We start from the raw sequence: 21,757 nt of genomic DNA, 5'->3' as shown, positions 1-21,757 counted from the left end.
ACCTGGGTGGGTTCTTTATTTTAACCTATCACTGTAAAGGTCTTGTTTACTTTTGTGCACACAATAGGGTTCCAGGAGATCTGGGATTTTGCTCCAGATTCTGCCACTGACTTGCTACATGATCTTGGGAAATCACTTAACCTTTTCATGCCTGCATTTCCCCAGCTCTAAAATGGGCTGTTAATCCTTAATTACCTCTTCAGAGGTGTTACTAGGATTAATTGCTATTTTTAGAGTTCATTGAGCTCTCAGATGAAAGGCCCTATAAATTCATTTGTACTGAGTATATTTTGTATTCAAGTCAGTAAAATAGGATTTAAAGATATCACTGTCATATTAGCAGAGAGAGAGAGAAAAGAATTGGAATCTCAGAATCGCATAATGACTATGTACAATAAGAGCTTTAATTCTGAGAGTCACCCCTTTGCTTTTTCTGTTTCCAATATTAATGGTTATTTAGATGAATTTTGACAGTTCAACATTTTGGTAAGATTTTTACCCTTAAATTTAGGGTAATCTATGGTACTTCTATGGCCCCCACCACTGTAGTATTTGAATGTCTCATTGTCTGTAATGTATTTGTCCTCACAATGCCCCTGTGTGGTAGGAAATGAGAGAGGCTATGTTACTTGCCCAAGGTCACACAAGAAGTCTGTGGCAGAGCAGAGAATTGAATCTCTGTCTCCTGGGTCCTCAGGTAGTGCCCTAACCACTTCACCATTCTTCCTCTCTTAGTGTACCCATAAACATAATGATAGCTTTTGGGCTTTGATTTCAGCTATTGTGTAGTTACTCACAGCTATCAAACTTAAGATGGGAAACCTTGCATACCTCTCCAAGTAAAGAAGTTGGAAAGTCCCCATAAAATGGCTTAAGGGAAGATTTAATAGTGAGGAGCCAAAGGAGATATTCAAATCCTGCCTTGGCTTATATGTTACTGTGAGTTACTATAACACAGTCAACTTGATCTAGTGTTAAATATTGTGACTGCCTCTGTTTACTTGTCTGAGCTGAAGCTAAAACAATGTGTTTAGAAGCTGCCAAACTACTTGAGTTCTGTTCTTTTTAGGGGCTTTTACCTGAGTTCATGTGAAAACTAATGCAGAATTAATTCTGCAAAGAATCAACCCTATAGTAACTTAAAGTTTCCTATGCTGGGGGAAAAGAAACATGTGGACCAAATTACAATTTGGTTCAGCTTCACTGAGTTCAGTGGGATGAACTTTAAAAATAACTTCAAGAAATAGGGCTCAATTCTTTTTTACGTCCAGGCAGATAGAACTAATACCCAGAGAACAGCGCTTGGGCATGCAGGGGTTCCCCATACAGCATGCAGCCAGTATAACAGCTCTGGCTGGCCTACCTTTGTAATTGTCTGGCATAGGGGGATCTGGAAACCAGAATGCAGTCTCATGTCTGGAAGTAGACAAGCTCCTTTCAAACAATGGTTGTAGAAGAAAAGGAGGATAGGATATGTCTTTACGTGCACAGTGTTGCCCAAGGGAGGAAGTATGGCTGTGGCAGCTCACTGGTCACCAGCTGTTCTCATCTGTGGAATGGCTTCTTGCTGGCTTTGTTGCAGCTGAGCACAGGTTAGAGCAGTCCTGAGCTAGACTGAGAATACAGAAAGTGACAAGTGGCTTAAAGTCACCTTTGCCTCTTTCCATTTCCATTATTGTACTGAGCACATCTTGGCAAGAACCAAGAATTCAGCCCATGAACTACAAAAGATTGATTTCCCCCTCCTCCTCCTGCCCCCCCCCCCCGCATTTTCTACTCTGCCTTTTCTCTCCCACCAGTTTATTTGTAACAGTCTGCAAAGAAAGATAGCATATTGTGGCCACAGATTATTTTCTGTGATCCTTATTAGTGATAGGGATGTTGGGTAAGCAACTAATATATAATGCTCAGAATTGGATGTAAATGAGTCTCACAGGGCTGGTAATCCTACTTATGTAGCTCTGTTATTCCTCTTCTAACATACTGTACCACTTTATCAGTTTACTCATTTCTCATACTGATCTGGAGAGAGACCAAGCATAAAAAGACACATCAAATCATTCTTCTCCTCCACAGATGCTGTTTGAAAGGAGCTTGTCCACCTCCAGACACAAGGCTGCATTCTGTTTTCCAATAAAATAAAATGTTACTTTCATGTGATGAGAAATTATTAAACATAAATATGTAGGCCCAAGCTCTTCTCCTGTTCTATTGATTACTTTTATGACAGCTTTTGAAATGCTCAAGAGGCCAGAGAATGTTTGGTTTTGAAATACAGTAGGAATATTTGAGAATATGAATGTAATTAGACTTGGTAACTAGAGCCTGCAGTCTCCGCAATGTTCTCTGCACCCACTGCAGACAGTGAAGTCTGCTGCTTGGCTGGTAATTCTGAGACAGAATTTGATTAACTCCTCAGGCACCAGACATAATACACGAGATTTTCCATTGCACCTTGCTGGGTAGGTAGCAAATCACTGGAGGTTGAGACTATCCACATGTCCAGAAGCAGAAATGCCCCTCTTCTGAACATGTTCCAAGAACTATAAACACCAAAGGGGCTAATTATTTCTGGTATTTTTTTTCTTATTCTTTTCCAAACACTTTATAAGATCAGGCAGGTTTCTCTCTGTGGACATGTAAAACAACTTCTTTTCAAAAGGTATTTTTATAATAGGCCACATAGGTTTACATAATTTTAAATTACAGTGTTAAAAATTTTATTTTACAAAGTAATGCAGTGGTGTCATCCTTATTTACCAATCCAAGCATACTGGCTACAGACATTGTATACTATTTTGAGATTAATAAATGACAAATATATATATCAGTTGCAACCAATGTTAGGAAACCAGTGCATTGAATACAGATTTATCATAATCAAGAGACTCTGGTTTCCTGGAAGCAAATAATGCTGCACTGTGTTGAACTAAAAAGTAGCTTTTGCCAGAGGTTTGAAATCTGTTGATGAACAGCAATGCATCAAGCCTCACACCAGACTTTATAAAGGGCAAAATTTAAGAACAGCGAGGTTGTTACTCGCTCAATGTCAAATAGTAAGTGAAAATCTGAGAACAAAATAAAAAGATTTCCACTTCCCTGCTCTAAGCACGTGACAATGGGTTAGGTTTTCCAAGGTACATAAGGGAATTAGGCTCCTTTGAAAATTCCAGCCAATGGATATACTGTAATTTGAAATCTGTTTCATAATGATCTCTCTCTCTCCTTTCACAGTGAATATTAACACTTATCCTTGCATGGCATCTACAACTGGGAAGTAAATTACCTGCCAAATCATGGGATGAGTTTCACTAAAAAAAGTCAATGCCAATTACAAAATATTTATTTCATAAATTAATAGAGTTTGAACATATTTTTCTCAGTTTTCTGATAACCTTCCCTGCATATTAGGGTATAGGCAAAAAAATTACCATTTGAAATACAAATTAACAATCCAATCCTGCTGTCCTGCCTGAAAAAAACTCCCACTGACTTCAATGGGGACTAAATGGACTACAGAATAAGTTTACTACAATTAACATAAGAGAGATTTCCAGGTTTCTATTAAAAAGTGCTTGTTCCTTCCCTTCTTCAGTGACCTAGATCTGATTATATTTTCATTAGATAGCTTCTTAGTGCATCTCTAGTATATAAATAAAGAAAAAACTTTATTGCACCAAAAGTTTGTAGCAATCCTTTTATGCATGAACAAATCTTTTAAATGTTAAGTTCTGTGGCTCAAATAATAAGTGTTCCAGAACATGTTTCAATGACTAAAAATGTATTTTTGTTTCCACAAACATGTATTTATGTTAGCTTTTTCAGTCCATAGTCAGATAATAACAAATTTGTTCTTACACTCACAGGACAAGGACAATTCTTTACCATGCAATTTTGTCACATCAGTCCTAAAATTTGACTAAGTGCTAAACTTCAGTTTAACTTATGATTTCAGGGTCTTTTTGTTTTCAGGACACCTGTTGTGCACTTTTGTTAAAAGTGTAAACGTCTGACTGCCATAGTTCACTGATTCCCAAACTTTTTACTAAGGTGACCCACCAACTACGTGTTCTTCTTTTACGACCTACCATTACATATATGCATCTTCTGCTCTGGCACCGCAAACCTATTCCCAGCCCATTGCAGCGGGGAGGCCTTGGAAAGAGGAGGGTTGGAGAGCGAGCTCACCTCACAGTGATGGCTCCTGTCCCACCAGGCTGGGCCTGGCTCTTCACTGTGGGCATTGCAACCTGGTACACAGGGTCACAGTGTCACTTAGTGTGGCCTGGAGAGGGAGCTGGGCCCAGCCCCATCAGACAGGAGCTGCTACTGCAGGGTGAGTGTGGGTTGAGCTTGCTCTCCATCCCACCACACCCCACTTCCAAGGCTTCCCCTCCACCCTTGGCCAAGAGAAGAATGTTTGTTTAGGGACCAGAGATGGGTTAATCTGGCCCAGAATGTGGTAACCCATCTAGTACCTTCCCTCAACCCACTAGTGGGTTGGGACCCACCATTTAGGAAACACTGGCCTAGTCGGTTACAAATGTTACCGATTGTCCTGCTGTGGGGACCTGCACAAGGACACAGAAGCCTCAGTTCAGTTTATGTAATTCAGACACAATATGCTGAAATAGGGTTGATTTTGCTCTGTTCCATAAGTGGAGACACTCCAGATTTACCCCATTGCTTCCGAGAGAAGAATTTGACCCTCAGGCACTTAGTCTGAATGGTATTGATTAAAATGAGAGCTAAACTCACAGCAATACTATTACAGTTATTTTTGCAAGTATAGTTTTCCTTTGATCTTTTTATTAACAGCTACAATTTCAAAGAATCTTTTAGTCACCACTGCTCTGAACTGAAGTCAGATGGCTTCTTAAATCTTAACTGTTACAAAATTAGTTCCAATAGTTGTTACTTTAAAAAAATGAGAGCCATGTTGAGCAATAGCAAGGAAAATGTAAATGTAAAGCCTTAGCTGGACCTCACACATTCTTTCTGTCTGTCAGTTTTGCACTAGAGCTATATGAAACTTTCATGATGAAACTCTCTACCTGGGCAGAGTTCTCCAGCATTTCTGAATCTTTCAGCAAAGCAGGGATGTGTTTTTAAGCAAAACCTAGGGTGAGTTTCCACTGAATCTTTGGTTGATTTACAATTTGGGAGTAAACCATATTGAATTCTGTGGTTACTGATTTTATGTGACCTTTTCACCCCAAGTCAGGCAACATGTGGAGGCTTCATCTGAATTTTCATTTTGTTTTGGGGGTTGTTCCAACCCCCAAAGCAAAACAAAACTTTCCAACCCCTGGGAACTGAACCCTTCAATAGCGTTAACATAGACAGAGAGAGAGAGAATAGGGCAGAAACTGAAAAGGAGCCACTTTGGCTGAATGGGTTTCAGAGTGGTAGCTGTGTTAGTCTGTATCAGCTCGTTGTTTGGCTGAACAGTTAGTTTCCTTGGCTGAAGCTCCATTTAATCACAAGAGAGGAGCTTGTCGTTAGAGCTGGGGGGAGCAGGGAAATTTTTGTTGAAGCTGTCAAAACTGTCATTTTGTCAAAATTACTGTGTTCATCAAAACGAAATGTGTCACTTTCAACTAAATGTTGTTTCTCGGAGGGAAAAAAATGAAACAAAGCATTTTGATAATGTCCAAATGTCCCATTTCAGCATTTTCAGAATGAAACATTTTGATTTTTCATAGTGAAAATACTTTTTGAAACCAAATTTTTATGTAAACATATTTTTAAAACATGAAAAAATCAAAATCAGAACAAAATGTTTTGATATTTTTTTAATCAAAACAAATGTTTTGACCTGAAATTATTTATTTTAAATTTCATCTCATGGGAAATTTTGAAATATTTTGTTTTCATTCCATTTCGGAATGGAAAACATATATTGTGGAATTTCCTGTGAAATGGTTCCCAACTAGCTGCTCTTATCATGTAAGAGAGTCTCCCCATTCATAAGAAGTCAGCTCCTCTTTCTGACTGCCCACTGAGGGTAGTAATCATAACCATTAGGTCATTCTTCTACACTCACCACTCATGCAATAGGAAAGCCCAAGATATAGGATTATATTTTTGAAATAGGCAACCGCATTCCAAACCAGTCTGTCTTCCCTGATGTGGTGCAATAACTCCCTGTGGTTTGCAGGAGGAAACACACTTTCTTCATAATAGTGGCTTACCTGGCTTTCTGGGGCACATAAACTTTCTCCTCCATAAAGGCAAGAAATCTTATCACGATGATGTGATGTGACTCTCCGGCTTACGCTACAGATATTGTAGTGGGGGTTTTAGCTGTTGTAGTCATATAGCTAATATTTCAGAAAAATTCAATTTTTAGGCAAAAAAAAAAAGCGTGAAAATTCATTGGGTGCCTTGCAAATCATGTTACTGCACTCGCCCCCCCCCAGCCTTTTGTTATTGCAGTATAGGAGTAAATCTCTGTGACTTCTTACCTGTGAGATTTCTTTCTTATACTCATTTGCTCCAGTTAGAACAGCCTTTGCAGTACCGAAATGGCAGACTGTTAACAGCTGCTATTTATATAATATTTACCATAAAGGGTTCATTCCCATCATTTGCCTAATTGCTCTATCTGGCAATTGTGGGGGGGGGGGGAACCACACAGCTGATGTCAATGTGCATCATTGTACAAAGGTGAAGACTGCTAATGTTTATCTGCATTTGGGTTTTGATTTCGGTTAGAACAAAAGAGCAAAAGATCCTACAGTACCTTTTGACTTAAGTGTCATCACAGGAAAATCACCATCATACCCTCCTAAAAAATAATCAAGACATGCTAGTATGTTTGTTCTATTTCATATCACAAACATCATAAGCACAGTACACTGAATCCAAATAGTTTAAAGATAGACACTATTATACTCTGCTTAGGACCTGATTCTCATACGCCTGCTCATATTCAATAGTATGCACAAATAGACCCTTTGAACTCAATGGAGCTACCTTGACAAGTAAGGTGAGTATGAGAATTGGAATCTGTCCCTTAATGAGTTTGCCTCCCTAAGCCAGAACTTTCCATTTCACTTCACAGTACACACCTGATTTTAAATGCTAATGAGATATTAGAATCCCTCTCATACACTTTCATTGTCCTTCTCTGTCTTAACTCCAGCACTGTACAAGATTTAAATTAGCGCCCTTCTTTAAAAGGTTGTTTTAATTTTCACTTTTGAGGACTTAAAAAGAAAGCATAACTTTAGATCGAAGTTTGGCACAAAATATCATACGGTTATCATGACTTTTACACAGAGTGTCAAAATGAAATAAAGCATATAAAAACAGTGTACTGAGAGCCCCTACTCATGAGAAACTATTCATCTATTGGGCAAAGTTCTCTTCTGTATCTTTCCCCATTCATCCAAAGTCGACTATTTCAAAATACTTCAGCACTTATGTAGCAGTTTTCATCTTAAGATCTCAAAACACTTTATAAACAGACTCTGACAAACCTCATGAAAGCCTTTTGAGGTCAGTTTTCCACACATTTCAAAATGGATGGACTGAGAAACTGAGATTTTCAAAAGTCTCCATAATTTGAGACCCTACCTACCTGTGGCCCAATTTTCAGAGGTGCTGCGCACTCACAATGGGTCCCTGAAGTCAGTGGGAGTTGTGGTTGCTCAGCAGCTGTGAAAATCAATTCCTAGATGTGTCATGGGGGAACCCAAAATGAGTGGATTCTTTTTGAAATGTTGGTGTAAATCACTTGACCGGACACTGTGAAATCCTGCAGGGCTGGCAATTGGAGTGGGAGGGGGGAAGCCATGATTTTATTTGTAAATGGGGCATATACAAAAGGCACTGAATTCTGTTCAGCTGTAACCACTTTTGTTCTGTAGCATAGACCAGGCCTAGACATCATCCCACACATTTCCTGTTACATCACTTACTGTAAAGTCCTGTGTGTAATTCATAAAGATTTCATTAAAATAGGCTTTTCTAGAGGTACCCTGGATTTAGATTTACTGGCTTCTTAGCCATCACTGATCTGCTAAATGGATAGAAATAAACCTGTTTTGATTGTTAGCCTGTTGCCACCAAATCATGCAACCACGAGCAATAGAGGGGAAAAACCCTTCTAATCAGGTAATGTGTTTCATTAGGCCAATTGGATCAATGCTGATGCTCTTACAGGTCTACACATTGTACACTATGGAAGACAGGTATGTGGGAAATTAGTTTTGTCTTATTCTGAACACTCAAATTACATGGGTTTGAAAATTCAACTAGTTTTCCAAGAACCAGCCTAGCTTTTCGATGTCTTTAACATAAAACATAGTGCAAGCTTTCCTTTTGCTAGAAAAATGTAAATTGATTAAAACTGAAATCCTTTTTGGGCAGGAGGGACATAGATTTGAATCAGTGGAACTAAAGAGATTCGCAAATTTTAAACTAGTCATGTAAGACTGAAAAATAGGTTGAGAATTTGACAGAATCTCAAAACTTCATCAGGTTCACCCTCACCAATGAAAGTAAACACTGGCTCAGATTCATTCCTGAAGACAAAAAACACGCAGTGTTTGGCTTAGTAAATCTTAAATCTATTTATCAAAAATAACTAGACATCCAATAGTCCAGGTATTCTCTCTCTCAAGGTGAAATCTGAATAATAGTTTCTAAATCTTTTCTATACTTTAGTGACTATTTAAAAATGATAGTCATCCTTACCGCCTGCAAAATTCTTTAAAGCTGGATACACTACTTGACAAGTAAAGGTGAGATGACACAAATGAAAGTGTTTGTGTGTCTCCTACTTCAGTGTTAAAGCTGCCTCTACTAGACCTAGCGCTGTTCGCAGTCTCTCCTCCCCTCTCTCCACAGTCTAGGTGTCACTTCTACTGAGACCAGTCTTATCCCTAAAGAGCTACCTTTTCACAGCTCTATTCAGTTGCTGAGGGAAGGATGTGTCTGTAACATGAACATTTCCTTTTGTGATGATTGATTACTAATCCCCGTATTCCCCAGGCCCAGAAAGAGAAAATCACCAGGTAGCAAAAGAGTCGACAGTAAAATGTAATTTCTTAAAGGCTGCAGTAAGACACCAGCCAAACTACTGATATTGTATGGTATCTGGGATACCAAGGCATTTCACAACCAGAGTGCTCCCAGCTAAATTACACCCATCTCTGAGGTGGAAAGTGACAATTAGTGCATTGCATGATAGGAAAGGGGGAAATTGTGATTAAGGACATCAGGATAGGGGTTTTTTCCCTCTGACAACAGCAAAGGGATATACAGGAACCAATCAGGCTGCCACTGAAGTCAATAGAAAGTCTGTGTGATTTCACTGGGAGCAGGAATGGGCCCCGAAAGTCTGCACAAAATGGACAGCAATTTTCAAGTTCTCAGCAGAAACACCCACGCACAGAGTAGTCAGATATGACACAATTTGTCTATATGAGAAGAGAGAAGGGCTCCTTGGACAGCACTGAGCTTCAAAACTGTGGTCCCAAGGTATTTCTGATTTCATGCTTAGCCCACTAATGCCAAGATGCTTAGAACTACATCTCCTGTATCTTGGGGGAAAAGCAGGGATTATCTAACATAATACTCCCTTAGTAAATGAACACCCCAAAGCTCCAGCCACAGTCGATTTTATATATATTAAAAAAATCAGACTTTTATGTCACACTTGGTTCTGATAGATCCATGGCCCCAATGTTGAATCAGGCAAATTGCCTCATCTTTGCCTAGCATTATAGATGACACTGAACATACCTCTAAATATATGAAATTATTAACTGAATCACCCTCTGGATATGACAAATGATGCCTTAATCTGTACTTTCACGTCTGTTTCCTAGGCATTAAACCCAGTGAGCTATTCCTGTGTCTAAGATTCTTTTAATCCATTTTGTGCCACCATTTACGGAAACGGTTGCTGATATTTCTTTGCTGTTGGAAATGAAAAAATACCAGTGTGGTATTTATTTTGCAATCCCTCTTTGAGCCTTTGCAAAAAAAAAGTTTACTTATCAGTCTAACAGTGTGGTAGGCAGCAGTTGATAGCATAGTATAATTGCATTATGCCTAATAATTTTAATTCTGACTTTTCTAAAGGATCATCCCCCATGAAGCCATAAACACATCTTCTGTGTTGTGTTCAAGGATGGGATAGTGCTTCAATAGTATTGTTTTTCTACCTATTTCTCCCCAACTCACCCCTTGCTTTGTGTAGATGCCCCTTAACTGGAGCTCCATGGAATCTAGTGGGTATCATAGTAGAGTTGCCACTGTCAGCCATGCAGAAATCCCTGCCCTCTAAAACAGTCTGCGTGGGAGGTAATATAATTCAGGATCATATTACAGTACTTTCCTTTAGGTCTCGTGTGTGGCTTCACTGAGCATCTGCAGGGGTCCCAGCTAAGAGTGGTAGCTTCTTCAAAGGCTGTGCTGCTTGGAGAAGATGAATCAGTGGAGCAACAATCATTCCTGCAAGATAGCCCCTGTCTCTGCACAGAGTGGGAATCCCTTCTTTGCAAATCCCCAGGATCTGCAGAGTTAGGAGGGGGCGTGGCTCCACCCTACCAAATCCTTTTCACTAGAGGGTATAGAATCATAGAATATAGGGTTGGAAGTGTCCTCAGGAGGTCATCTAGTCCAACTCCCTGCTCAAAGCAGGACCAACCCCCAACTAAAACGTCCCAGCCAGGGCTTTGTCAAGCCTGACCTTAAAAACCTCAAAGGAAGGAGATTCTACCACCTCCCTAGGTAGCCCATTCCAGTGCTTCACCACCCTCCTAGTGAAAAAGTTTTTCCTAATATCCAACCCAAACCTCCCCCTCTGCAACTTGAGATCATTACTCCCCGTTCTGTCATCTGCTACCACTGAGAACAGTCTAGATCCATCCTCTTTGGAACCCCCTTTCAGGTAGTTGAAAGCAGCTATCAAATCCCCCCCTCATTCTTCTCTTCTGCAGACTAATAATCCCAGTTCCCTTAGCCTCTCCTCATAAATCATGTGCTCCAGCCCCCTTATCATTTTTGTTGCCCTCCACTGGACTCCTTCCAATTTTTCCACATCCTTCTTGTAGTGTGGGGCCCAAAACTGGATACGGTACTCCAGATGAGGCCTCACCAACACCGAATAGAGGGGAATGATCATGTCCCTCAATCTGCTGGCAGTGCTCCTACTTATACAGCCCAAAATGCCATTAGCCTTCTTGACAACAAGGGCACACTGTTGACGCATATCCAGCTTCTTACCCACTGTAACCCCTAGGTCCTTTTCTGCAGAACTGTTGCCTAGCCACTCAGTCCCTAGCCTGTAATGGTGCATGGGATTCTTCCGTCCTAAGTGCAGGACTCTGCACTTGTCCTTGTTGAACCTCATCAGATTTCTTTTGGCCCAACCCTCTAATTTGTCTAGGGCCCTCTGTATCCCTACCCTACCCTCCAACATATCTACCACTCCTCCCAGTTTGTCATCTGCAAACTTGGTCATTCTGCTGCATGCAGACAGTCTTGTTTGTTTATGCAAGTAGTTCCACTGAGGATAGGTGCTTTGGCCACTTGCCACTCCTTGAAGATCGTGGAAAGAAATGAACTGCTTGTGTAAATCAGGAGTGCAGAATTGGGCCTTAAAAATGCTAACTGTTTGCCTATATATTAATGCATGAAGATAACTAATACCTTGTATGAATCTCTGACTGAGGGAAAGTTAGCTTTCAGCTACAGTATGGCATTCAACTCTTATAGCTCAGGAGGAGGAGTTCAGGTTGGACTAATCATACCTTCTGAATGTCCAAAGGCTCAAAAAGGGATTCTAAAGTCTTATGAGGAAGTGACTCTGTGTTCAGTAAATCCTAGCTCTCAGACTGAGTGAACATGTTCAGGTACACTACCCCCATCTTGTAATTATGCAAAGTGTGGGCCACTAATGGTGGTTGGGAATCTTGATGGCTCCCATCAGCCAGGACAATTGACTGTGGATGGCTCTGTTTGCAGGCAAGCCTTCCTGTGAGTCAGGCTGGGAGGATTGAAAGCTTGGAGTCTTACAGGAAATGTGAACATGTCACCTGGTACTGGAATCCATCTTAAGCCTGGTGCTTTTCCATTTTGGGGGGGGGACCTAGAGAGACAAAGGATTCCCACCTTGTGCCAAAGCCATATAAAGAGGTGGAACAGAACAAAAGAGGCAGCCATCATGAGGAATCCCCTAGCTACCACCTGAGCTGGAACAAGGGCTGTACCAGGGGAAAATATTGTGCCCAGACTAGGAAGGTGTCCAGCTCCAGTCTGTGAAAGAAATTTATTGAAACATCTCTGAGGGTGAGATTTTATCTGTATTCAGTTTTTATTACTAGACTTAGATTGGCGTGTTTTTTTTATTTTGCTTGGTAATTCACTTTGTTCTGTCTGTTACTACTTGGAACCACTTAAATCCTACCTTCTGTATTTAATAAAATCACTTTTTACTTATTAATTAACCCAGAGTATGTATTAATACCTGGGGGGTTGGGGCAGCAGGCAAACAGCTGTGCATGTCTCTCTATCAGCGTTATAGAGGGCGAACAATTTATGAGTTTACCCTGTATAAGCTTTATTCAGGGTAAAATAGATTTATTTGGGGTTTGGACCCATTGGGAGTTGGGCAGGAAAGCAGGAGCAGAAGTAGTCTTGGCACATCAGGTGGCAGCTCCCAGGGGGTTTCTGTGATCTGACCCATCACAACCATTTAAGCATGGAGTACAAACAAGGTTGATGAATTGGAAATAAGAATAATTTGGGTAGAAAACCACTTTCTGCACTTTTCCACATAAATAATGAAATGTTGTAAAAGTACCAAAGGAAACCAGGATCTTGCCATTGCAGGTGATCAGAAAGTTAAGATGGCTGAACGTTGAGTGCTCTATACCACCCAGCATTCAATGCAATTTTTTGAAGGAGGTGGCTTTGCGGAAAAGCTTGTAGAACATTTAGTATATTGTATTTGTACATTACCTAGCATAATGAGGTCCTGGTCCACAACTAGGGCTCCTAGATTCTCATGTAATACAAATAATAGTGTGTGTTTAATCTTTGGGAATGATTCTAAAATTCTAACTAGTTAAAAACAAGTTAAATGACATGGACTCGGGTGAGAACTATTGCTCTCAAATCCATGGGAGCAGGCAACAGGGGAACGTATATCATCAGATGTCATCCCTGATATCCATCATGGGCGGTGGCAGGCATCTAGTGCTGTTGGGGTGGGGGGAAAAAATTCTGGCTGGATAGAGATGGAGCATGGAAAGGGGTTAGCAGATGGCAATAAACACGAGTTTATTAGTGATTCATGAACTTGGATCTGCTCCCACTATTGCTGGGAAGTGCAAATTGTAGTCTTTGGTTCCAGAAAGGCCCAATAAGATTCCAGTGGGGAAAGCGGGTGTTGTTTCTGGGGAAGTGGGGAGAGAGAGAATAAAATTCTGCTTGGGGAAGGGGAAAACAGCTATTCGGCTCAATTTGCCATTATCCTGCACCTTTAGTAGTGCTTTACATAAATGCAAAGTGGGTGTAAAAGGTTATCACATCAGAATAGTACTGTTTTACACAGACATAAATAAATATACAAGTTGGTTGGCAACCTCAGTTCCTGGCCTACACTCAGTAGGAATCCCTGCACTGGAGGCTGCATCAAAAAGCTACCCCACAAAACAGCTAACAGCAGAAAATGAAGAAAAAATCCCCTCTTCCATGGAACTTGTAGGAGGAATTTAGACAGGAGTAGGGTGACCATCTTTTCCCAAATGGAAAACGAGACATCCCATGAGCCAGCCCAAGGCCCCCTTCTCCCTCCCTCATGCAGGGCTGGCCGAACCCTCCCTGCCTCCTGCCCGCCCGTCTGGGACCAGCCCGAAGTTTCCCTCCCACCTGGGGCCGGCCTGAGCCCCCTGCCGCCTGAGCCCCCTGCCACCTTTGGCCCCCCCTCCCCATACTCAGGGTTGGCCGAGCCCTCCCTGCCTCCTGTCCACGCGGGGCTGGCCCTAGGTCCCCCTTCCCTTGACAAGTACTGTTGGACCGAGCCCCCCTGCAATCCACTTCCCCCTGAGCACAAGGCCAGTCCAAGCCCTCCCTGCATGTGGGGCCAGTCGGCCCAAGCTGCTCTCCAGCCATCCCTCCAGCGTGGTGCTGGTGTTGCCACTCACTCCCCCTACGCACACATTCTGCCGCACCCCGCTAGGGGTCCCACTGCACATTTTTGACAAAATTGTGCATTTGTCCAGTTTTCTCTTGCCAACTGCTGATGATCAGTTAGCAAGAGCAAACTGGATGAAAGCTCAGTTTTGCCAAAAAAGTTGGGATGGCCGGGACAGGGCCTAAAAAGGGACTGTCCTGGCCAAAACGGGATGTATGGTCACCTTAGATAGGAGAGAGACGTTTGAATCTGCTGTTTGAATTTCCTCATGTAAAATCCTTTCCAATTTAAATAAAATATATAATGTAAATGATGGCCATTTCAACTCTGTTCCCTCCCCCTCTTTGTGCTGAATCAGCTGGTTTTAATTAATAACGATGGCACTGTTCTCGTTTAGCAGTTCTTGTGCTCGGGAATCCTGAGTTTGTCTGAAGTGCTAAACTTTATGCAGGTGCAGCACTGTGTCTCCTGAATTACTATGGGCCACTAGGTTTTTAAGAATAGAGCTCTTACAGTATCTTACATAAAGTTCTCTGCTGACTGAGTAGTTGTCTGTATCTGGTAATGCATCACTTTTTCAATTGCCTAAACGTCTTATCAATTGGACTTTAAGACCACGTTATGATTGGTGATATTTACATACTGTAATACCGGTTGCTAATAGTTGACAGTAATGTTTCTCTGCAAGAAAAGGGAATTAAGCATAGTCAACTGATTCCTAACATAAAGATCATGTAGCGTGAGCTGCACTTAAATGGCTATGGTTTGTTTCCATATACCACAGAGAGATGAAAACTACACTCATTATTACATTTCTGCTGTAGGCAATTGGATCAATGCTTAAATCACTTGTCATCAAATGCAAAGGAAAAACTAAAGTGATGGAACTAAAGTGATTAGAATCTGAGTGAACTTTATGATTTAAGTGTGGGTGTATACAGCCAGATGAAAGGGCAAAATTGGTGTAAATGTAGAACAGCATCAAAGTCTTTGTTGTTTGCCAGTGGCATCTCTGCTCAAGAGACGACTTTGAGTAACAACTGAAACTGGCAGGTTTTGTATCACTCTAGTAAAAAGCCACCTGAATGTAAAACTTGATTAATATGGTCTCAGACTAGTGGATCTTGTGAGTGTTCGTGGAAAAATCATTTGCCACCAAGCTCAGATTTCAACTTGCAATGAATAATTGTTCTGGTGTGATGACTTCCTTTGAATATCTGAGTTTTCTCAGCTGTCCAACTATTTGTCTGATCCAAATAGCCACCTCTGAAAACAGAAGGTATGATACTGTTCTAAATTAGGAGGAAATGGTGTTAACTTCCATATATACGAACTGGGAAAAGGTTGGTGGGAAGCTAAGAATGGACAGAATCCCTAATTTTTGCTTTCTTATTGACTAGAAGGGGACAGAAGTAATAAGGTAACAAACATTTCATATCCCTAAGTGTTGTGCTAAGGGATGATACACCTATCAAAATGTATTAGAAAAATAACTTCCATAAAGGAAGGGTACATTGCATCCCCCATCTGTCCACTGCTGTCCCCACCCATACAAACTGCTTTTTCAAGAGCTTTAAAAACTATACATATATATTTAATTAATGAGCCATACTCCGACAGCAATAAGCCACAAGTGTGTATGTATAGGTGGTTAAAGGCATGAGGCCTCACAAAACACTTAGATTATACCCAATAGTCTGCTAACTGCTATAAATAAAGGCCATTCTGACTGAAGGTACATAGTTGTGCTTTCTGTATGGTGCCTAAATTGTATTCTCTAAATTTGCACATTCATCTATTCTTGCTTATCCCTTATCTGAGTGCACAGACGGGGTAACTACTTACTTAAGAATCTGTTCAGTACACAATTAATTGATTTGTATGTGGAAATGCAGTATTTGTGAACACAGCAAAGGTGCTATAAACTGAAAATAGTGTCTATGTACAAAATCCTTAGTTGTAATTTTCTTATGCCTAATTGTAAAGTAACCTTGGTATTAATTTATGGAGTACTTTCTAACTGAAATAGTATTAGAATGGCTCAAAATCTACAATTAAGTGGTCAGAACAGTAAGGATTTCTTTTTAACTTAGAGGCTGATTGTTAGCTAATACCAGAATATGCAACATATTTAATTAAATGAGGAGCCATGCATTATTTTTCTTGCTTACCGACTGCCTTTAGGGAGGCATACTTGTTAAGCTCCTTGCCCGGGGGCTGTTGTTCATAAGGATTTGTGATCTGTCCGATGCTGGGGTATGAATGTGGATGTGCCATCTGAGGGAGGAGAGGAGAAGTTGGTACCACATTATTCATCTGTGAACCATCTGTATTAAAAAAAATATATATAAAAAAGAGTGTCTCATTTAAAATAAATCTTTAGGTTTGATCGTCATTATGCATTACAAACTAGACAGACTGAATATATCATGGTGTTACCAGAAAACAAATTAGTGTTAGAATACAGCCTATCTAAATTGCCCCAGTAAATATATTCACAGGCTGTGGTATGGTTAAAGGAGCATATATGAACAGAACAAAGACTTGGATTAATAAATATTATTTTAAAGTATTGATTAATATGTTACAGCTGAGTTCATTGCAGCACTAACTGCATGGTTTTGCAGTTATATATGAGAGAACACAAATACATATTGTGTATATATATTATATGGGCCAAAACTTGCATTTAGTTCCATATTCCAACCTGAACGTATTTGAATCTGCGGTTTTGGTTCAGGTCCATCATTAACATTTGATGATGATGATCAATAATGAGGTCATTCTAAAAGTAGATATATCTCTAAAGGCCAGAGGCCATTTGTTTTTTTCTTCCTCCCCTTCCTCTCCACCACCCATGATAATAGGTGTCATAGCTGCAGAACAAGATAACATTTACTGTAGCAGCTGCCTCAAGTCTAGAAACAGAAGCTGGTGAGTGCTTCTGGACTGTCGTATCAGTATAAATTTTATATCTGTTCTCAGTCTGGTTTGTCCCTTTAGACAAGTGAATACAACATGACTACTCCCCCTCCCCCTAAAATGTACATGCTTGAACAATGAGCTTTTCCACCATTCTTTTAGCTTCTGTCTAACTAGGTGAATCAGACTTGTATGCTGCTCCCAATAAGCTAGATTTCTACATGGTCAGCATACCCTTTTGGTGAGTCTGTTACCAAGCTGTGTGCTTTACAGTATTTTGAACTGTGTGCCAGTCAAATAACAATGCTGTTGTCAAGTATATAGAGTTTCTGAACTCCTAACATTCACAGAACAGCCCATTTTTGTTACCTACTCCCGCAGTGAAACCATAATGCTGAATTGGTGACAATACAGTAACCCTCATAGCATCAGACATAGGATTATGACAAAGTAGAAGGAAAAGCTGGGTTGCAAGGGAGAAAAAGCTTATTATGATGGAGTGAAAGGACCCTCCCCCACAGGATCTGGCAGAAGCCAGATTCCACTGCAAAAGCTGCCAGGTTTGCAAGGGAATGGAGCCACCTGGCTGCCTACAGTTCTCTAACAAAGCTGAGCTCCAGGGAGAAATGCAATCAAGTCCCTCCTCCTAGCATTTGTATAAACCAGTTGAGAGAGGACACCCCAATGAATGAAGGATAGGGGTGGCACAAATCTAGGATCTAATAACTGAATGTTCCTCCTTGCTATCACTGAATATAATAAAGGGCAATAGCAGGAGTGTAATTAGTGGATACTGACTAGAGGTGGTTGAGAAATGGTTTTCCCATTCTGTGAGGATTTTTAAACATTTTTTTTCTGTTCCAAATTGGGACAAAAAGTTAACATCTCAAAAAAAAAAACTGAATCAAAAATCTGAAGAGAAAATTTTTTTTTATTCAGTCAGTTCAAATGTTTAATTCCAATCATTTCAAAACATTTTGTTTCCATTTCAATCTTTTTTACATCTTTACTGTAAATTAAGTTACATTTCAAAATGAAAAGTAGTTTGAAACTGAAAAATGGAACATTTTCATTTTGAAAGTGTTGAAATGGGGCATCCTGACAACTTTTTAAATGTTTTTCCAAACATTTTCTAAATTATAACTTCATCGAGACCGACCCTTTCCTGCAAACATTTTTGGTTTTGACAGATCAGCATTTTCCAACCTCCCCCCCAAAAAAAGTTTGATTGGAAAATTCCCAACCAACCGTAATAATGACCCCTATCGACTGAATGACTACTATCACACGAGGAGCTAGAGCTAAAGAAAATCCATTCCCTTTCTACTGAGTCTAGAGCCCAGCTGAGGAAAGCCTTTTATTCTGATGGCTTGTACCAAATGGCTTTGAAAGTAGCTGGGCACTCTTTGCAAACCAGCTGTATCACCCATGTATTTGGCTTGTATCTTTACAGTTGAGTCTTCACTAGACTTTTTTGGGAAGTCTCATGCCATTGCACTAACAACACTGCAGCTCCACTGGTGGGAGCATTGGTGTTAATAGGGCATCAACATTTTTACCAACATGTCCTTTAGTCTTGTTCAGAATAGGGTGTAGATAATACAGTGGTAAAAATACTGGTGGCATGTCTACACTAGCAATTTCATTGTTGCTACCACTGGTGGACCTGCAATGGTGGAAATCTTGTCTAGTATAGGTAAAGTGTAGGTGGCCACAGTTCTTTGTCTAGCTTCCACCTCTCTGTCAAGCCTCTCATGCTTATTCAGACACATCTTTAATAGCAACAAGGGAAATATGAAAAAATACTGACAAAGAAAACGGATTTAAGTATAAAAATGTTCGTTCTTCCAAGTGCACCCAAGTGTTGAAGTCCCACTTTAATACCAGGCTATTATCAGAGTTAATGTTGCTGCTTTTCAGCTCTTCAACAATTTATGAAGATTTAATAATTAAATATATTAGCTATTTTTTGTATGTCTGTGGAATCTGATTTCTACTTTGCCAGCTTTTGTTTGAGGCCATGAAGTATTCTAAATGGTGACTTTCAAGTTGATTAATGACAAAACCTCTTTCATTGCTGCTCACTGTCTGCTACAGTAGCCTTCTTCATTCACACTGAAGTACTGATGCAAGGCTAGATCATTGGATGGAAAACATTATTCAAGTTTCACAATCAACTGGCCATTAACACAAAGGCTAATTAAGCAAAAGGCCAAACTGAGACACAGTACATTGCATAAGCGAGGAAAAGATGCATGCTTATAAAAGCATCTACATTAGACTGGATTTCCAAGACTTAAAGGGAAATCTGAGCTGTCTACAATCACACACTCTCTTTTGCATCCTACAATTTGTAAGTCTCAAAATTACCATCAGTGGTAAGTATGCCAGTTGCATTTTCAAGATTTTGAGTCTCTCAGCTGTTTGAATTCTAATTCAGATGCAATCTTTCTTATGTTTTCTTTGAGTGAATATGATAACCAAATGCCACTGTGGAGCCAATTTATCTTTTCCCCACCAAACACAGGTAATTTAACAGAGATGGATTAATACCCCAATATTTGAATGATATTCAGAAAAATCTTACTATGGAATTAAGAAGGATATAATGCGAACTATCATGCCGGTGATTTGATTGTCTAAATCTAGCCACTAGGAGTAGCCTAGGCTTAACCACAATCAGGTAATGTTCTTCAGCATGACTTGCCCTGCCTACACTAGGTGCAAAGTCCTGTTTAAAATTTTGTTAGGTAAAACGTGTTAGCTACATGTTTTAAAAATGCAACCTATTTTCCAAGTCTAGATGAGGTTTCAGTGGCAGGGATGCTCCCAGGAGACATAGAAATCTAACTAATCCTCTGATTGGAATTGGGCAGGAAGCAATTTTTCTGTCCTGTGAGACTTTGAGATTTTATTTAAAAAAAAAATATCCCATCTTGAAATGGGATGACAAGTCAAAATCCCCTCCAAAAAGATGTGAATTGATAATCCATAATAATTTTCTCATTGGGTCAACTAAAATGTCATTTAGGATTAAATACTAAAACTTTTCATTTAAAAAATGTCAAAGCAGGATGTTTGCTGAAAAATTCCCAACTAGCTCTACCCATGACCTCTAATGGCATGTTGAATCCTGATATCCATCAGCCATGTATTTTCTGATTGATATTTGGAAATAGCTGGCTTACCAAACAGGGATAATTTCAAACTCAAGGCTCTGACTGGGTTGATACATTATATCTGGCATTCCAACACTGCTATGTTGCCCAGCATGATACTCCATGTAACTGGTTGGCACTGTGCAGCTGCTAGTATTTAATTAATTAATTTTAATTTTAAAAAGCCAAAAATGAGAGCACTATAGAGTCAAAGTATTTGCGCCATGACCAAAACCTCCAGCAAGCATAGTAAGACTTAGCCTATACAGTGGTAACTGGTGATGTTGTAATAACTTAGCCACGGGTCTCATTGGCTGCTGGAGCTACAATAAAGTTGATGATATGCTGCCAGCTGACCTGAGTTAACTCTGCAATCCCTGGACTGTCAGGTCCACAAGGGCATGTGAGAATATAGTGTGTTTGGCTAGACCTCTGTCTCCCTACTGCCAATACAAGAAGGAAGAATAGGAGAGGAGTGTGCTGCAGTTCATCAACACAGAAGCTAGACACCTGCTGGGTCAGCAAATGTGGCAGACAAGAAGCAGCTGACAAAAGGTTCTTCAGATGCAGAAGCCTGCTGTGCCTGCTGCTTTCCTTCCTTAAAAGCACTAGACATGGGAGTAGCCAGCAGGAGGGAGAGCAGTGCTCTAGGCAGCCTGTCTCTGGAAGAGATCCAGATAAGAGCTGAACAGGAGGGGAGAAGCACCTGAGCCCTCTGATAGTTTGAAGAGAGGAGAGGTACAACTAAATTCTGACTCTCAGCAATGGAAGGGAGAGAGCAAAGAACCCTAGAAGCTAAGGTGCCAGCATCTCATCACAATCCCAACAGGTGAAGAAGGTTTTTTTGTGGCTTAATAAGCTGAGTACAGTGATTGTGCACCCCAACCTTCTATTGGATAATATTAGACTACTCTGCTGTGTCTCACAGACCCTATACAGCTAATGGAGATTTTGAAAGTGGAAGTGCTTTTGGAGCTGATGCATCTGTTTTCTAATCCCTGCGCTTGCTGGGAATTGTCACATGGCAGACAGAAAACAGTGACAATACCTACATGGCTACAGTTTATTACAATAGAAGCTGCATTCCATTCAGTCATGGTAGTGTCATGTTTAATTTATGCCTTTTGCTGAAATGTCACAGTGATGGGCATATCAAGCAATCGTTAAACACAAAATAGATTCCCAATATGTCAGGGACTGATAAATTCCCCCACATCACACCTATTTGTGAAATGCATTGTGCAGCTCACCCTGCTTTATTTATTGGTGTTAGGCTGCCTGACTTTAGGGTTAGGGAGAGGCAGAGATATGCCAGCACCCTGATAGCAATAATAAGTTTGTTCAGCATGTGGTCTGCCTTGAAGCTTCCTGAAGCTCAGGAATAGATCATTATTAAAATCTTCCTTCTCTTCAACCCTCTGAGAATGAAAGCTATTCTATAGCATGGCCTGAGGATTCACTTCCTTCTGTAGCAGAAAAGTCAATTACTCTGTGCTTGGAGACCAGGAAAATTGGGGGAGGG

The 21,757-nt window shown here is 40.4% G+C and overlaps 1 protein-coding gene across 1 annotated transcript in view; it reads right to left on the bottom strand.

Moving 5' to 3' along the window:
- Positions 1-21,757, bottom strand: part of SHISA9 (shisa family member 9) — a 244,011-nt gene that overhangs the window by 10,227 nt on the left and 212,027 nt on the right. The window contains 2 exon segments of the mRNA XM_077829101.1: positions 6,746-6,790; positions 16,327-16,482. Coding sequence (XP_077685227.1) covers positions 6,746-6,790; positions 16,327-16,482 — 201 coding nt within the window.

The sequence above is a fragment of the Eretmochelys imbricata genome, chromosome 10 (genome assembly GCF_965152235.1).
Source record: "Eretmochelys imbricata isolate rEreImb1 chromosome 10, rEreImb1.hap1, whole genome shotgun sequence".
NCBI lineage: Eukaryota > Metazoa > Chordata > Testudines > Cheloniidae > Eretmochelys > Eretmochelys imbricata.
Note: the sequence above shows the minus strand (reverse complement) of the source record. Positions and strands in the feature narration are given on the sequence as shown.